This window comes from Carlito syrichta, unplaced genomic scaffold (genome assembly GCF_000164805.1).
Source record: "Carlito syrichta isolate Samal-C Ts95f unplaced genomic scaffold, Tarsius_syrichta-2.0.1 Scaffold104744, whole genome shotgun sequence".
NCBI lineage: Eukaryota > Metazoa > Chordata > Mammalia > Primates > Tarsiidae > Carlito > Carlito syrichta.
In genome coordinates, this window is record NW_007048840.1 from 145646 (window position 1) to 160218 (window position 14573).

Here is a 14573-nt window from a genome sequence, read left to right on the forward strand (position 1 = left end):
GACAGATGCATTTTTGCCCCAGGCAGGACTTTCATTTTGGGGGGAAAAATGAAGGATCATCTTTTTTGTTTATAGTATTTTGTCTTTTATTGAGATCTCATCTAGGCGTCATCGGATAACTTCTTTTCCTCTGCGAGCTAGGAGCAGCATGAGTAATGGAGACTGGCCTGGGTTAACAAGCCAGCTGCTGGTTACTGACGGGGTTCAAATGCCCGAGCCCTGAAACATGGCCCCTCGGCATTTGGGAAACAGCAGGGGCCGGAAGGTCGGGCTCACCTCCCGCCTTCCTCCCGGCAGCAGGTCCTGAAACCTAGGAAGGGTTGTTCTCACCTTCCCCTGAGCAGGTCACGAGACCCTCCCTTTGTGGGTGCCCTCGTTCTCCCAAGGGAAGGAGTGTCCCCACCTCTGAGGACACAGGGACACAGAAAGCAGTCGGCGCTGAAAGACGTTGCTGAGCCCCTCCCAGGCTCACCCTCCGTTCTTGGCCCTTCCAGTTAGCCCTGCTCCTCCACGACCATCCACCTCGTGGCACAGAACACGCACAGGCTGCCCCGTTTCTTCCGGTCTTCACTCCCTTAGGAAGGTTCCTGGGTACCCCAGAGTGCACATTAAATAAATGCATACGCTCTTCTCTCGCGAATCTGTGCTCAGCCCCGAACCCAACTAAGATGGGAAGGAAAGAGATTTCGTCTCCCCTACACTACAGGTGAGTCATATTTATCTCTTGCCTTGGCGGCCATATCTGTAAAACATTGACAGTAATCCCCACCCCAGTGGGCTGTGGCGAGGATTCAAAGTAGACTGCACACAGTACGCGCTCCATGAAGGTTCATTCTTGTCCTCCTGATCTCAAATACATGGGAAGGGCTGGCCACTAGCCATGCAGCCACTGGTTCTGAAATGGCAAGAGAAATCAGGAGCTTTTCTGCTGGGCCGACTCAAGTGGCCCAGAACCTGAAGGCGTGGAGCTGGAGACACTGGAATGTTCCTCCTTCTGGACCTCTGAGCGTGAGGCTCACAAGAGGCCAGAAAACACACACACAAAACCCTGACTTTGAAACTGGAAAAACAAAAATCAAGATGATTTCCCAAATGAATCCCGTTGGAAATAATACATTTTCATAATCCTAAACCAAGAGTCACGCTATATTTGTGAAGGCCTTAAGTAAATACTAACCCATCTCCTCACCCCCGTATGTTGTCCTAGTCTGTCTCCTTTGGGGTTAAGACTTCTGGAGATTTAACAATCCTACAGTATAACTTTGAGGTGAATTCCATGGAACTTACCACGCGTTTAACCATTTCATGCAACTGCAAAAGTCAACTATATCTTTCTACCTAAGAGCTCTTGCTGTTTCAATAAAGCAAAATAGAATGACACCGGTCATAAAGAAATTTCTTAATTTAAAGAAAGACCTGTTCTCCAGAATCGATTACCTTTAGCATGATACTGATAAAAAAAATAACCCTTCATGGAAACACTGCTTTATTTCCATGGAAACATACTCTGATGCCAAAATATCTTGTCATTAAAAGCTGCTCAGGAAAGAACTTTAACTTTCTATTAAGTTCTTGATCATTTGCAATACTTAAAAAAAATCCAAAAACAAAAGAGCATGTAAAGATTCCACTGTCACCTGCCTAAACTTTCAGGTTTTTCCACCATATACTGGAATGTCAATGAGGTTAAGTTAATATTGGCATTTTCTCCTTACTCAGATTTTTTTCCCTTGCAGCTCAAGTTCAATATATTAATACTTGGGCATCACCAGTCAGAGAAAGAGAACTACTTTCACTGCACTAATCATTCTAGGTACACAATTTCATTTAAACCTTATAACAACCCTGGGCTCAGGCAATGCTCTCGCCTCTCCCTCCCAAAGTACTGGGATTATAGGCACGAGCGACTACACCTGGCCACTTTTTTACCAAATGAAGACACTGAGACGCAGAGAGCTTCTGTGACATGCTGGTCTCGGGAGCTAGCAAAAGGCAAAGAGTTAGGATCCAAACCCAGGTCTGTTCCACTCGGAGGTTTTTTCTTCCAGCCACACAGAGCCTCTAGGAAAGGGTAAGGATAAGACTGGACCTGTGCTAAGAGTGCACGGGACTTATATAAAACAGAAAGAGGATTACTCCGGCTTTTTTTTTAATGACTTCTTACACGCAGATTACTGTCACTTAACAGCTGCTGGCGAGCATCCTGCTTCTTGAAGAAACCACGTTTTGCTGACAAGCAGTCTGTCAGATGGCAAACTGTAACCATGAGGAGGTGATATTAAGTCCTTCGTGTCACTCATTTATTCGAAGAGAGTTTCTCATTGGAAACCTCAGAAAAAGATTTTCGTGTGCAATATTATAAAACTAAATAACAGAACAATAAGGGCATAGGAAAGCGTACGTCTATTCATGCCTATCTGCCACTTAAAAAACAAGCACGAAAACAACCCATAAAATGCCAATCCTCTCAGTTTTCTATTTCCATCTTCTGTCGACTGTTAGTAACAGTAATTCAGTGACATAATATTGTTAGCAGTCCTCTACTCAAATAAAACCAAAGCAGTAAAATCAACAAACCGTATATTTTTTCTTTTATTTATTTTTATTTTTTTTTTGAGTTGGAGTCTCACTGTCGCCCAGACTGGAGTGCAGTGGCCGCTCCAGCCAATGCAGCCTCGACCTGCTGGGCTCCGGCGATTCTTCCGCCTCAGCCTTCCACGTAGCTGGAACTACAGGTGCGCGCCACAAGGCCCGGCTAGTTTTTGATTTTATTGCAGAGATGAGGTCTCACCAAGTTGCCCAGGTGGGTCTCGAACCCACAGGCGCAGGCAATCCACTCACCTCGGCCTCCCAAAGGCGCGGGATTACAGGCTGAGCCACCAAGCCCAGCTCACAAACAGTATAGGCTGGTCCCTTCATTCTGTGGAGGGTCCCCTGGCTGCTTAAATATCACCTCCTTGCTCTCTCCAGGTCGACTTCCAAGATCTTTTTTAGCCCCTCTGTCCCTGGAAACGTACTTAGGCTGACCCATCCATCTGGCCCACAAAACCAGAAAGAGGCTGAAAGACTGTTCTCAGATCAGGACCTCGGACACGAAATCCAGGGTCTGGAAAGGACTTGCGTGAGGGCAACTTGAAAAAGTAGCAAACTGGCGTGCCCAACAGGTCTGACTCGGGGGAAAGACGCCTCAAGAGGGAAAAGACCACCGCTCATCTCCACGCAAGCAAAGGACGGCTCCTGGTGCAGGCACACCTCCCGGGCGAGGACACGGCCGAGTGGCGGCTCGAGAGAGAACTTCGCAGGAGACACAGCCCAGGCTCAGCCACCGGCAGGGCCGACACACATGGTGGTCAGGATCGTCCGGGCTCCAGACTCGACTTGCACACACACACTCTTCTGGATTGAACAGACAACTGCAGGTGGCCGTGAACAACACAGGTGTCGAGAGATGGCGCACCTGCCTCCGCCCTGCCTCCCAGCTCCGGCTGCTGCTCCTCTGCCTCGGCCTGCTCGGTGCAGAGACAACGAAGAGAAGCCCTGCATGGCGAGCCACTTCCACTGCAGGGTCGGAAGTGCAGCTCTCTTCCTCGCGGTCTTTCGGGACACCTCCCTCCAGCTGACTTTCCTGTAAGAGTGCGCGATGTGAGCCGGGCTCGGTGGCTCAGCCTGTAATCCCAGCACTTTGGGAGGCTGAGGTGAGTGGATTGCCTGAGCCCACGGGTTCGCGACCCGCCTGGGCAACTTGGTGAGACCTCATGTCTACTATTAATCAAAAATTAGCCAGGCGTGGTAGCGTGCGCCTATAGTTCCAGCTACTTGGAAGGCTGAAGCGGGGGGATCGCCGGCGCCCAGCAGGTCGAGGCTGTGGTGGCCGGGAGCGGCCACTGCACTCCAGTCTGGGTGACAGAGTGAGACTCCAACTCAAAAAAAACAAAAACAAAAACAAAAAAAGAGTGCACGATGTGGCCAGGCACGGGGGCTCATGCCTGTCACCCCAGCACTCTGGAAGGCTGAGGCAAGTGGCTTTCCTGAGCCTAGGGGTTCGAGACCAGCCAGGGCCACCTGGCAAGCTCGTCTCTACAATCAATCAAAAGATCAGCTGGGCGTGGTGGTGCATGCATGCAGTGCCAGCTACATGGGAGGCTGAGGTGGAAGGATCGCCGGAGCCCAGCAGGTCCAGGCTGCAGTGGTCATGAATGCACCACTGTACTTCAGCCTGGGCGGCAGAGTGAGACTCAGACTAAAAAAAAGAATACATTATACAATACATATAACACACAAAACGTGCGCTGATCGACTTTGTTATCAGTAAGGCTTCTGGTCAACACTAGGCTATTAGTTAAGTTTTGGGGGAACCAAAAGTTCTACGTGGATTTTCCACTGCCCCAACCCCCATGTAGTTCAAGGGTCATCCATAGTGAAAGCATAACCAATGTGCAGAATCTCATCAGAGAAACAAAGTGCTAACTTACAGTATTATAGAGATAAGGAGCTAAATACTAATACTGTCACCCTATAGGAAGTAGATTCAGGATTAATACTGATTTAGGTCCAAGACAATCAAAAGAAATGAGTTTATGTCAGTGAATAAGTTTTTTGCATCATCAGGCTTCTGTTCTATGAAAAAAGTCAGTCTTAATCACAAATCTTGCAGACTAATAAAAACATTAAAATATGCATAACTGGCTTCAAGTGTAGGGATAACTGATGATAAATGGATCTTCTCTGGAAAAGGGTTCAAGTACAGGCTGGTCCTCAGATGAGAGGAAGATGAGGCTCCCACCAGAATGAATTATGTAACTGAACTGTGTGACATGCCTCATTAGGGGAATAAACGATTACCCAAGTGTAATTACCCAAGAACACTTAATTAGGGGAATAAACGATTACCCAAGAACACTTAATACAAAGTAAGAATATCAATTTCCCTTTTAACAAACTACTTGTAACTCTCAACAAACCCCCAACAAAAACAAACTCCCTCATAGCCTTCCTTAACACCATTCTACCACAGGTCTACATAATTAATTTCTGGACAACTACAAGTTTAGATTTATTATACATACAGCTTAACATTCCTACAGTCCATGTATATATTTTTGCTCCAGTTAGCCTCTTCCTCATTTATTACTGACAAATCTAAGTTTTAAATGATTGTCACCATTAACTCTATCAACCCCAACATCAGACATAAAGAGCAGGGTTCTTACAAACATTGGGATTACTGAAAACTTTTTCCACTAAAATGAACCACAAAAAGTGGAGAAATCAAAATAAAACCAAACCATGATCGCTCTCCCTGCAAAGAAGGTCTTCTGTGGGCATTTTCTAGAAGACCAAAAACAGTTTCCATATGAAAACAACTTTATTTGCCAAAATTAAATCCTATCCCCCCATTCCATAAAGAAGTTCTACATATTTCCCACATCTGAAAACAAGGAAAAAGACTTGGAGGAAACCCTCCCTAGCTGCTTCTTCAGAACAAATTTAGGCAAATTTACAATATGATAAGGTGGGTCTTAACAGACACACCATTCCAAAACAAGAAAGCCCTTTGAGCTGCAACGTCCCATCCAGATGCCTCAAAAGCACCAGTCCTAGGCTCAGGATAGTCTATCAATGTCACTGTGTTCTGACTCCATGCATTAAATGAGACAATCTAGGTAAAACACTTGGCATACAATAAGCACTTTAAAAAGGTTAAGTTACTGTTAAATATATACAACGCATATTAACGTCTAGACAAGGAGAAAGCATTAAAACATGGAGCAGCAGTACAAAAAACAAGAAAGCAAAAAGAAGAAATCATAGCTGGGCTCGGTGGCTCAGCCTGTAATCCCATGCTTTGGGTGGATTGCCTGAGCCCATGGGTTCAAGACCCGCCCAGGCAACTTGGCGAGATCTCATCTCTACGATAAATTTAAAAATTAGCAGCACTACAAAAAACAAGAAAGCAAAAAGAAGAAATCATAGCCGGGCTTGGTGGCTCAGCCTGTAATCCCGTGCTTTGAGTGGATTGCCTGAGCCCAAGGGTTCGAGACCCGCCCGGGCAACTTGGCGAGACCTCATCTCTACAATAAATTAAAAAATTAAGCTGGGCTCAGTGGCTCAGCCTGTAATCCCGCGCCTTTGGGAGGCTGAGGTGAGTGAATTGCCTGAGCCCGCGGGTTCGAGACCCGCCTGGGCAGCGAGACCTCATCTCTACAATAAATCAAAAAATCAGCCGGGCATGATAGTGCATGCCTGTAATTCCGGCTACTCGGAAGGCTGAGGCGGAAGGATCGCCGGAGCCCAGCAGGTCGAGGCTGCGGTGGCCGGGAGCAGCCACTGCATTCCAGTCTGGGCGACAGAGTGAGACTCCAACTCAAAAAAAAAAAAAAAAGGTTGCTAGCCGGGCTTGGTGGCTCAGCCTGTAATCCTGCGCCTTTGGGAGGCTGAGGTGAGTGGATTGCCTGAGCCTGTGGGTTCGAGACCCACCTGGGCAGCAAGACCTCATCTCTACAATAAATCAAAAAATCAGCCGGGCGTGGTAGCGCATGCCTGTAATTCAGGTTACTTGGAAGGCTGAGGCGGAAGGATCGCCGGAGCCCAGCAGGTCGAGGCTGCGGTGGCCGGGAGCAGCCACTGCACTCCAGTCTGGGCGACAGAGTGAGACTCCAACTCCAAAAAAAAAAAGAAATCATAAGTTATCATTAAGGGTTAGAGACTAAGATTCAGTGATTTTTTTTTCAATAAACAAGAGAGTTCATTTTCTCATTGTCCTGTGGAGATATATAATTATCTCGATTTTCAGTAACAAGATGTGCCAGGCACATTAGAGTATCAATAACTACCTATTGAACTGAACTATGTGAATATACTATGACTGTCTTAATAACCCAGGGGAAAAATTTCTCTCTTTTCAACCCCATTAACTAATACTTCTGCTTTGGAGAACGTCTCTTTCAGCTGTCAAATTATCTCACCATTCCTTTCCCTGGAGAGTTAGAATTCTTCATTTGCGTTAAATTCTTTGCCTTAAAGAATTGCCTTTAGAAGAATTCTTTATCTGATAGCCTAAACTGAACACCAAACTGAGGTTTGTCTAATTTGAGATGGAAACTGGTTTTCAATACTGCTATATAAATAGTTCCTGAAGATAAATGAATTTATACATTAAGGTTTTATGTCCTTGAAGACAAAAAAGTGTGTGTTTGTTTTTTTTGAGTCAGGGTCTCACTCTGTCACCCAGGCTGGAGGGCAGTGGCACGCTCATGCCTCACCGCAGCCTTGACCTCCTTCCCCCTCAGTCTCCCAAGAGCTGGGACTACAGGCACACACCGCCATGCCCAGCTGGTTTTTTTATTTGTTTTAGAGATGAGATCTTGCTTTGTTGCTCAGGCTGGTCTCAAACAATGCTCTCGCCTCAGTCTCCCAAAGTGCTAGGATTACAAGCGTGAGCCGCCACACCTGGCCAAGACAAATTTCTTTAGAGACAATTTCTGAAAGGTTCTTTTCCAAATGTCACAGCTGTACATACATGTGCAAACACCCAGGCACACGCGCTCAAGTTGGTCCTTCATCTCTACAACTGCTTACATTAAATGACATTTTCACCAGACTGCAGCATTTAACTTAAGTTCTGAAAAGACGTTATAAGTATTGACGAATGCATTGATTATTTCAAATGCATCTCAGAGACAGGAAGGGGCAAAGAGCACAATGTTGGTGTTTAAGGGCTAGGGGATAATAAATAAAACCAATATTAAGAGCCTTTTACATATTACATGAACAATCATTTCAACGGAAAATGAACACATTATCCATCTGTGTTCAGAATAGCCTCAAAAACCTTTTTTTCCTTTTTTAACATTAAAATTCTTAATGATACAAGTTGACCTTGCGGCAAAGAGATACAAAATGGCAATCCTAAAAAACTGAGTAAATGCCCCAAATGCCCAAATATACACATTAATGTATGATTCTACCACACTGTTTCTTACCAGGGTCTCTAAAATGTAATTCAGTATTTGTTCTACCTGTTACTACAAGCTCATGAAGCAAATCTCAAAGATGTCTGACAGCTGCAATATTCACAAATCTCAGTGGAAGCAGCTTAATAATAAGACCTTCTGGCAGCCAACACGCATGACTCAACTAGCAAGTGTTTATTAAGTTGCCTACTGTGGACGCATTGCATAGACCCAAACAAAGCAACATCTCTGAGGCAATCAGGAATCGCTACTCACCAGCCAAAGTGTAATCCATATCAAAACCAAAACACTTGATTTTTTCCATGGCTAAACTTCGGTTCACAAACACCCTACAGAAGAGAGTAAAAATAATATCTCGATTAATACTGGGAAAGAATTCTCAGATGTAATGAACTTACTTAGCTATTTTTCTAGATCTTCTCTTTTGCTTTTCTGATTTTCACAAGGTTTTACCGTGTATATTTGAGGGGCACAACACGTTCCGACATCCTTGTTTGGGCCTACAGACACCCAGCGACCGCTACAGTCAAACAAATTAACGTGCCCATCATGCCACACGGTCTCCGCTCCAACCTTGTCAGTCTTTCTCTGGGGTAAGAGCACCTGAACTCTCCTCTCCTGGCAAACGACAGCATGCGGCACAGGACCGGTAACTCTCGTCCTCATGTCCCACCGCCAGCTCCCTCACTCCCCCACCCTGCCTGACTGCCACTGCGCGCCCCTTGGGCTGCGCCTCCCCGTCCTTTCCTCTGTGTTTCTGGGCTTTCACGCTTTGCTCCGATTCCACATGGAGGTAAGGTCACGCAGCATTCTCTTTCGTCTGGCTCATTTTACTCAGCATAGTGTCACCTAGGTTCACCCATGCTGTCCCCAATGGCAGTATCTCCTCTTGAAGGCCGAATGAGCTCTTTATCCACAGCAGACACACACACGCCTCAAGTTCTTTATCCATCCATGCATCCCGTCAACAGACACTTGGGCGGTTTCTGCGTCTTGGTGACGGTGAATGATGCTACGATGAACGTGGGAGCGCAGATCTCCTTACAAGACGGCGACTTCCCTTCCTCTGGGTCCAGCCTAGAAGAGGATGAGTCACGTGGCAGTTCTGGTCTTGGCTCCTCGAGGGGGCTCCAGACCATGTTCCACAGCGGCTGCACCAACTTGCACTCCCCCAACCACGCGCAAGGCTCTCTTCTCTTCAAGCCCTTGCCAGCATCGTGATCTCGACTTTGCGGTGAGAGTTGGGCTGAGAGGTGCGAGCTGGTCAGTCTCTCGCTGCGATTCAACTGGCATTCGCTCCACGACCGGCAGGCCACTTGGATGTATGCTCTGGAGAAAGGCGCCCTTGGGTTCAGAACGCCCATTGTGGCTTACTTGTTTCTCTGCTGCTGAGCTGAGTTCCTCGTGTACTTGAGAGTCAGGGACAAGGGGCGCAAATATTCCCTCCCAGCACGGGCTGCCTTTTCGTTCGCCTGGCCGCTCCCCGGGCTGGGCAGAAGCGGCGTTGCCGGCGGCGGTCCCACTCGCTCACTCTGCTCTTCGTGGGCGCGCTCTCGGCGTCTCATCCAAAAGCCGCCGCCAAGACCGGTGTCAAGAAGGCTGCCCCTGCTTTCTTCTAGACCTTCTCATTTAAACACCAATATCACGACTCACAGTAGAAATTATTCAAGTCTTTCCTATACCATCGGCAAAATCAGATATTACATAGCAAACGTGGATTTGCTCCTTGTGTCCTAGGATCAGCAAAGCCAAGTATTCAAGATCTCAGGGAACAGGCTCTTCTTGTCAAAGTCTGCCCCATAAAACAAGCATACTTTGGGGATTTTACAATGCATTCACTTATTCCTTTACAATTTATTTAATGCACGAGATCCACGTAAAGCCTCCCCGACTAATCCAATAATAGCTGCTGAGTGTCTGTTACATGCCAGGCCCTGTCGCACACCCTACACCATCAGTACCTGTCCTCATGACCCTTTCATTCTAACTCCATATTCTTAGCCTTGAGGAACTCAGTCTACCAGGGGAGAGCATGATGACAGCGAACGCAGACAGCGATTCAGTAAGTGCTGCCGTGCGACACGCAGCAGAGGGCCCAGCTGCTGAGAGAGGCCTGCCAGAGATGTTCACACGGAATCTCAACCGTCAGCAGACGCCTTCCAACGAGGCCACCAAGAGACGCAGAGCCGGCAGCACAACCGAACAGGGGAGAGTTCACGGTGAACCACAAACCGTGGAGGCTGGTTGGAGCAGGGGGCCTTCTGCAGTTGCTGTTCTGCTTCTGCAGAGGTGGGCTTTCCAGGGGGGCCGAGACGGGGCAGAGGCAGTGAGAGCTACGAACCCAGAAGGCCAGCAGGGGTCAGAGTCGGAAAGGCTCGCACGCCGCGTCGGGGAATGCGGACTCTGCTCTGCGGTGAAGAACGGACTCCTCACGTTTGGAGGAGACGCAGCCCTCAGAGCCGCACCTCAGAGGGAGCACTGCAAAGGCCGCGGGAAACCCAGACAGACGAGCTCAGGAGGCCGTCGCCACGACGGACTTTGGGGCGAGTCTCGACCATCTCGAAGACGAAGGCTAGGCGCTTCAGGAGGCCAAGGTGAGAGGGCTGCCCAAGTCCAAGGGTTCAAGATCGGCCTGGACACCTTGGTGAGACCTCACTCTACAGTATATCCAAAAATCAGCCGGGTGTGGTGGCGCAGGCCTGTAGTTGCAGCTACTCGGAAGGCGGAGGCGGAAGGATCCCGGAGCCCAGCGGGTCGAGGCTGCGGGGGCCGTGAGCATGCCACTGCACTCCAGCCTGGGCGACAGAGTGAGATTCTGACTCAGAAAAAAAGAAAAAGAAAACGAGGAAGCCAGGCGGTGGCTCATGCCTATAACCCCAGCACTTGGGGAGGCCGAGGTGAGAGGACTGCCTGAGCCCGCAGGTTCAAGGCCAGCCTGGGCGACTTGGCGAGACCTCATCTCTACAAAACACTGGCCGCGAGTGGTGGCATGTGCCTGTAGTTCCGGCTACTTGGAAGGCTGAGGCAGGAGGACCCACTGAGCCCAGCAGGTCGAGGCTGCGGTGACCGGGAGCATGCCACTGCACTCCAGCCTCAGTGACAGAGTGAGACTCCGAGTCAAAAAACTCAAAAGAAACGAGAAAATGAGGAGCCCCTTTCCAACTGACCCCAAGCTGGGTGGCCAACCCTCTCACTGCCAAGCCCCTTCTTTGCCTTCACTCATAAATAACTGTGAGACGTCAGAGGGATACAGACCAACGGGCCTCAAACGCTGGTGCACATCAAAGTCATAATCACCTATGTAAAGGTAACTTGCCAAAAAACAGAGATGCCTCAGCTGGGTGCCCCCATCAGTGATCTAGGCCAACGGTCTCCCAAAGGAGTAGCTGCACCAGGGGACACAGAAGCCCCCGCGGGGATGCAATAAGAAAATAGTACATCTTCTAGTGATATGTACTTCCTCATTTTGAAGTGTCTCTTATATATGGTTACGTTATTTATAATGACAGCAGTATACATCATTTATAAATAAGCACACACAGGGATACATGTTCCATTTTTTAACTGAAAATGGAACTGAAAGGGTCTAGAAACCCCTAATCGATGTTTTTAGACTGTTTCACCAATTCATATACAACAGGGGACCCCAAAAAGCACTGGAATTACCTTTTGGAGGGCACACCCCTTATAACACAGGCTTCCCCAGCTAGGTGAGTGTTCTAGAACTCATCGGCATCAATACACCAGCTAGCGTTGTTGTGAGAGGCTGCGTCGGGCTTCAGCGGGAACTCTTAGGAGACTCTTGCAACGCATTTGCCCATTTCGCGATGGGAGATTTGTGAGAGCACCTCTCACACTGCACTGAGTGTCCAGCAATTTCTGACCCCAAACGGCATGTTGCCTGGGCTCCATTCTCCCTATTCACCCAGTCTCACTCTGAGTTACTTTCTTTGTTTCCCCAGATGAAAAAAAGCCCTAACAGAGAAATGTTTTGCCAGTGTGGAAGAGGCGAAACAAAAAACTGCTGAAGCACCAAAAGGCATAAAAATTGATGCGTTTCCAGCTGGGCTCAGTGGCTCAGCCTGTCATCCCAGCACTCTGGGAGGCTGAGATGGGTGGGTTGCCCAAGTCCGCAGGCTTGAGACCAACCTGAGCAAGCTGGCAAGGTCTCATCTCTACAATAAATGAAAAATCAGCTGGGCATGGTGGCGCATGCCTATAGTTTCAGCTACTTGGAGGGCTGAAGCGGAAGGATTGCCAGAGCCCAGCAGGTCGATGCTAGGGTGGCCATGAGTGTGCCACAGCACTCCAGCCTGGGCAACTGAGTGAGACTCCACTCAAAAAAAAAAAAAAAATCTGCGCGTTCAAAAACTGTTTTGAGCAGTGGGAAAAGTGTCTCAACAGGTACACCGCATCAGACAGAAAGTACTTTGAAGGTGACCGAAGTTTAAACACATAAGAATACAAACATTTTTAATTTTTTTTTTTTTTGAGTTGGAGTCTCACTCTGTCGCCTAGACTGGAGTGCAGTGGCCGCTCCCGGCTACCGCAGCCTCGACCTGCTGGGCTCCGGCAATCCTCCCGCTTCAGCCTTCCGAGTAGCTGGAACTACAGGCGCACAATACCACACCCAGCTGATTTTTTGATTTATTGTAGAGATGAGGTCTCGCTGCCCAGGTGGGTCTCGAACCCGCGGGCTCAGGCAATCCACTCACCTCAGCCTCCCAAGGCGCAGGATTACAGGCTGAGCCACTGAGCCCGGCAAAAATTTTTATAAATAAATTCCTTTTTGGGGGTCTCCCCTCATACTTACTGTTTTGAATCTTAACAGAAAACTTTTCCTCTCATGTCAGAATGTTTGTATCGACTTCAAATGAAGACAACTTTTTAGATATTTCCTTAAAATAGTTTAACCAAGGACTCAAAATCAATAGGCCCTTGACTTCAGAACTGTTATCTTCTATATTTCTCTGAAAAATATAAAAACCATTACCTATCTCATAGGCATAACTGCTATAAACATCAGATGAGCTCTACAAAACTGTCAGTTCCTGAGACAGATGTTATATAAAATAGTTATACTTTCCTTCTCTAAGAAAACCTGGGCCAGGCTCGGTGGCTCAGCCTGTAATCCCAGCACTTTGGAAGGCCGAGGCGAGTGTACTGCCTGAGCTCACGCGTTTGAGACTAGTCCGAGCAACTTGGCAAGACCTCGTCTCTACAAGAAACAAAAAATTAGCATGCACCTGTAGTTCCGGCTACTTGGACAGCTGAGGCGAAGACCGCCAGAGCCCAGAGCCCAATACTGGGGTGGCCGTGAGAGTACCACTGCATTCCAGCCTGGGCAATGGACGGAGTGAGACTCCGACTCAAAAAAAAATAGAAAAAAGAGTAAAAGAAAGAAAACCTGGCCTCCTGGAAAAATCAACACTTATTTTACCTTGGGTTAACATGAGGGGGAGAAAAAAGTGGCCAGCTGAAAGACTGAAGAACTAGAGGATAAATTATGCTCACTCAAGACTCCATTTTTCCCCTTTTCTCCTCCTCCCTGCATCCCCCTCACCAGGACTCCATTTTTAAAAATACCCTCCACCCACAACTGTCACCTTCCACACTTCACCAAACATCACCCTGCTGTAAAAACATCTATTTTATTGTATTTTCCAGTTATGTAAATTCTTTTGAAAGCACAACAGAAGTAAAAGAATAATGGCTGCAACCCTGAAATTAAACGTTACCAGTGAAGGCTTTTCAAACAGACTCCTAATTCAGGGCAGGAGCCAACTGTATCAAACCCCAACAGCTGACATGCCTGAAATACTCCATGGCAACACCCACAGGAAGATCCAGGAGAGAGTTATGTGGAACCATGTAACAAAAAGAAACAGCTTTGATTCTCATAAAAGGAAAATGCTACCTGGTTTCAGGCATAGCTAAAATCACAGAAAAAAAACTTTGCCAGTGTCATTCAGTCAGTGATAAAGGCAGAAAGAAACTATCAACACGCCCAGCCACGTAGTTTCTAGTTTCTTTCTCGTAAGAGTAGGGCTGTACTGCCATGAAAACCTGAAAATCATGAAATCAAATCATATTTTTTTTTAGGGATACAGAGATCATATTTCACCTTTGTTTACCATGTACACTCTAGGAAAAATGTATTTCAGGAAGATGAAAATCTGTTTTCACCAAAATAATCAATAAGTACCCGTCAAAGCACACTTCTCCCCTCTTCAAGCAGTCACGTTACCTGTTCGACCAACATATTTATAAAGTGTCTACTACAAAGCAGGTGCCATTATGCAGCGTGCTGCTCTCTAGGGAGTAGCCAGAGCTAGGAGAAACTTCCCAAGTGCCTAAAATTAGGAAATGAGATGTTTTCCTAGGAAGGTCTTCCAGCAAACAGCCTTTATCTGTTCACTTTCATTCAAAATAGTACCCGAACCCACAGAAGCAATTGCTGAACTTAAGGAAATAATCGCTCCCGTCTCTCCTAGCTCATCTCTATAATGTTTCTGAGGAAGAAAAGCTCGCATATTCTCCTCTCTCCTTTTCTTTCCCTAACAGGCTACGAAACACGGGGGGGGGGGGGGGGGGGGGGGA

At 47.4% G+C, this 14573-nt stretch overlaps 1 protein-coding gene across 2 annotated transcripts in view; it reads right to left on the reverse strand.

Moving 5' to 3' along the window:
- Window positions 1-14573, reverse strand: part of NT5C2 (5'-nucleotidase, cytosolic II) — an 81613-nt gene that overhangs the window by 30008 nt on the left and 37032 nt on the right. For both annotated transcript variants that reach the window (XM_008065941.1, XM_021716219.1), the window contains one exon: window positions 8229-8302. In XM_008065941.1, coding sequence (XP_008064132.1) covers window positions 8229-8302 — 74 coding nt within the window. The remainder of the gene's footprint in view (window positions 1-8228; window positions 8303-14573) is intronic.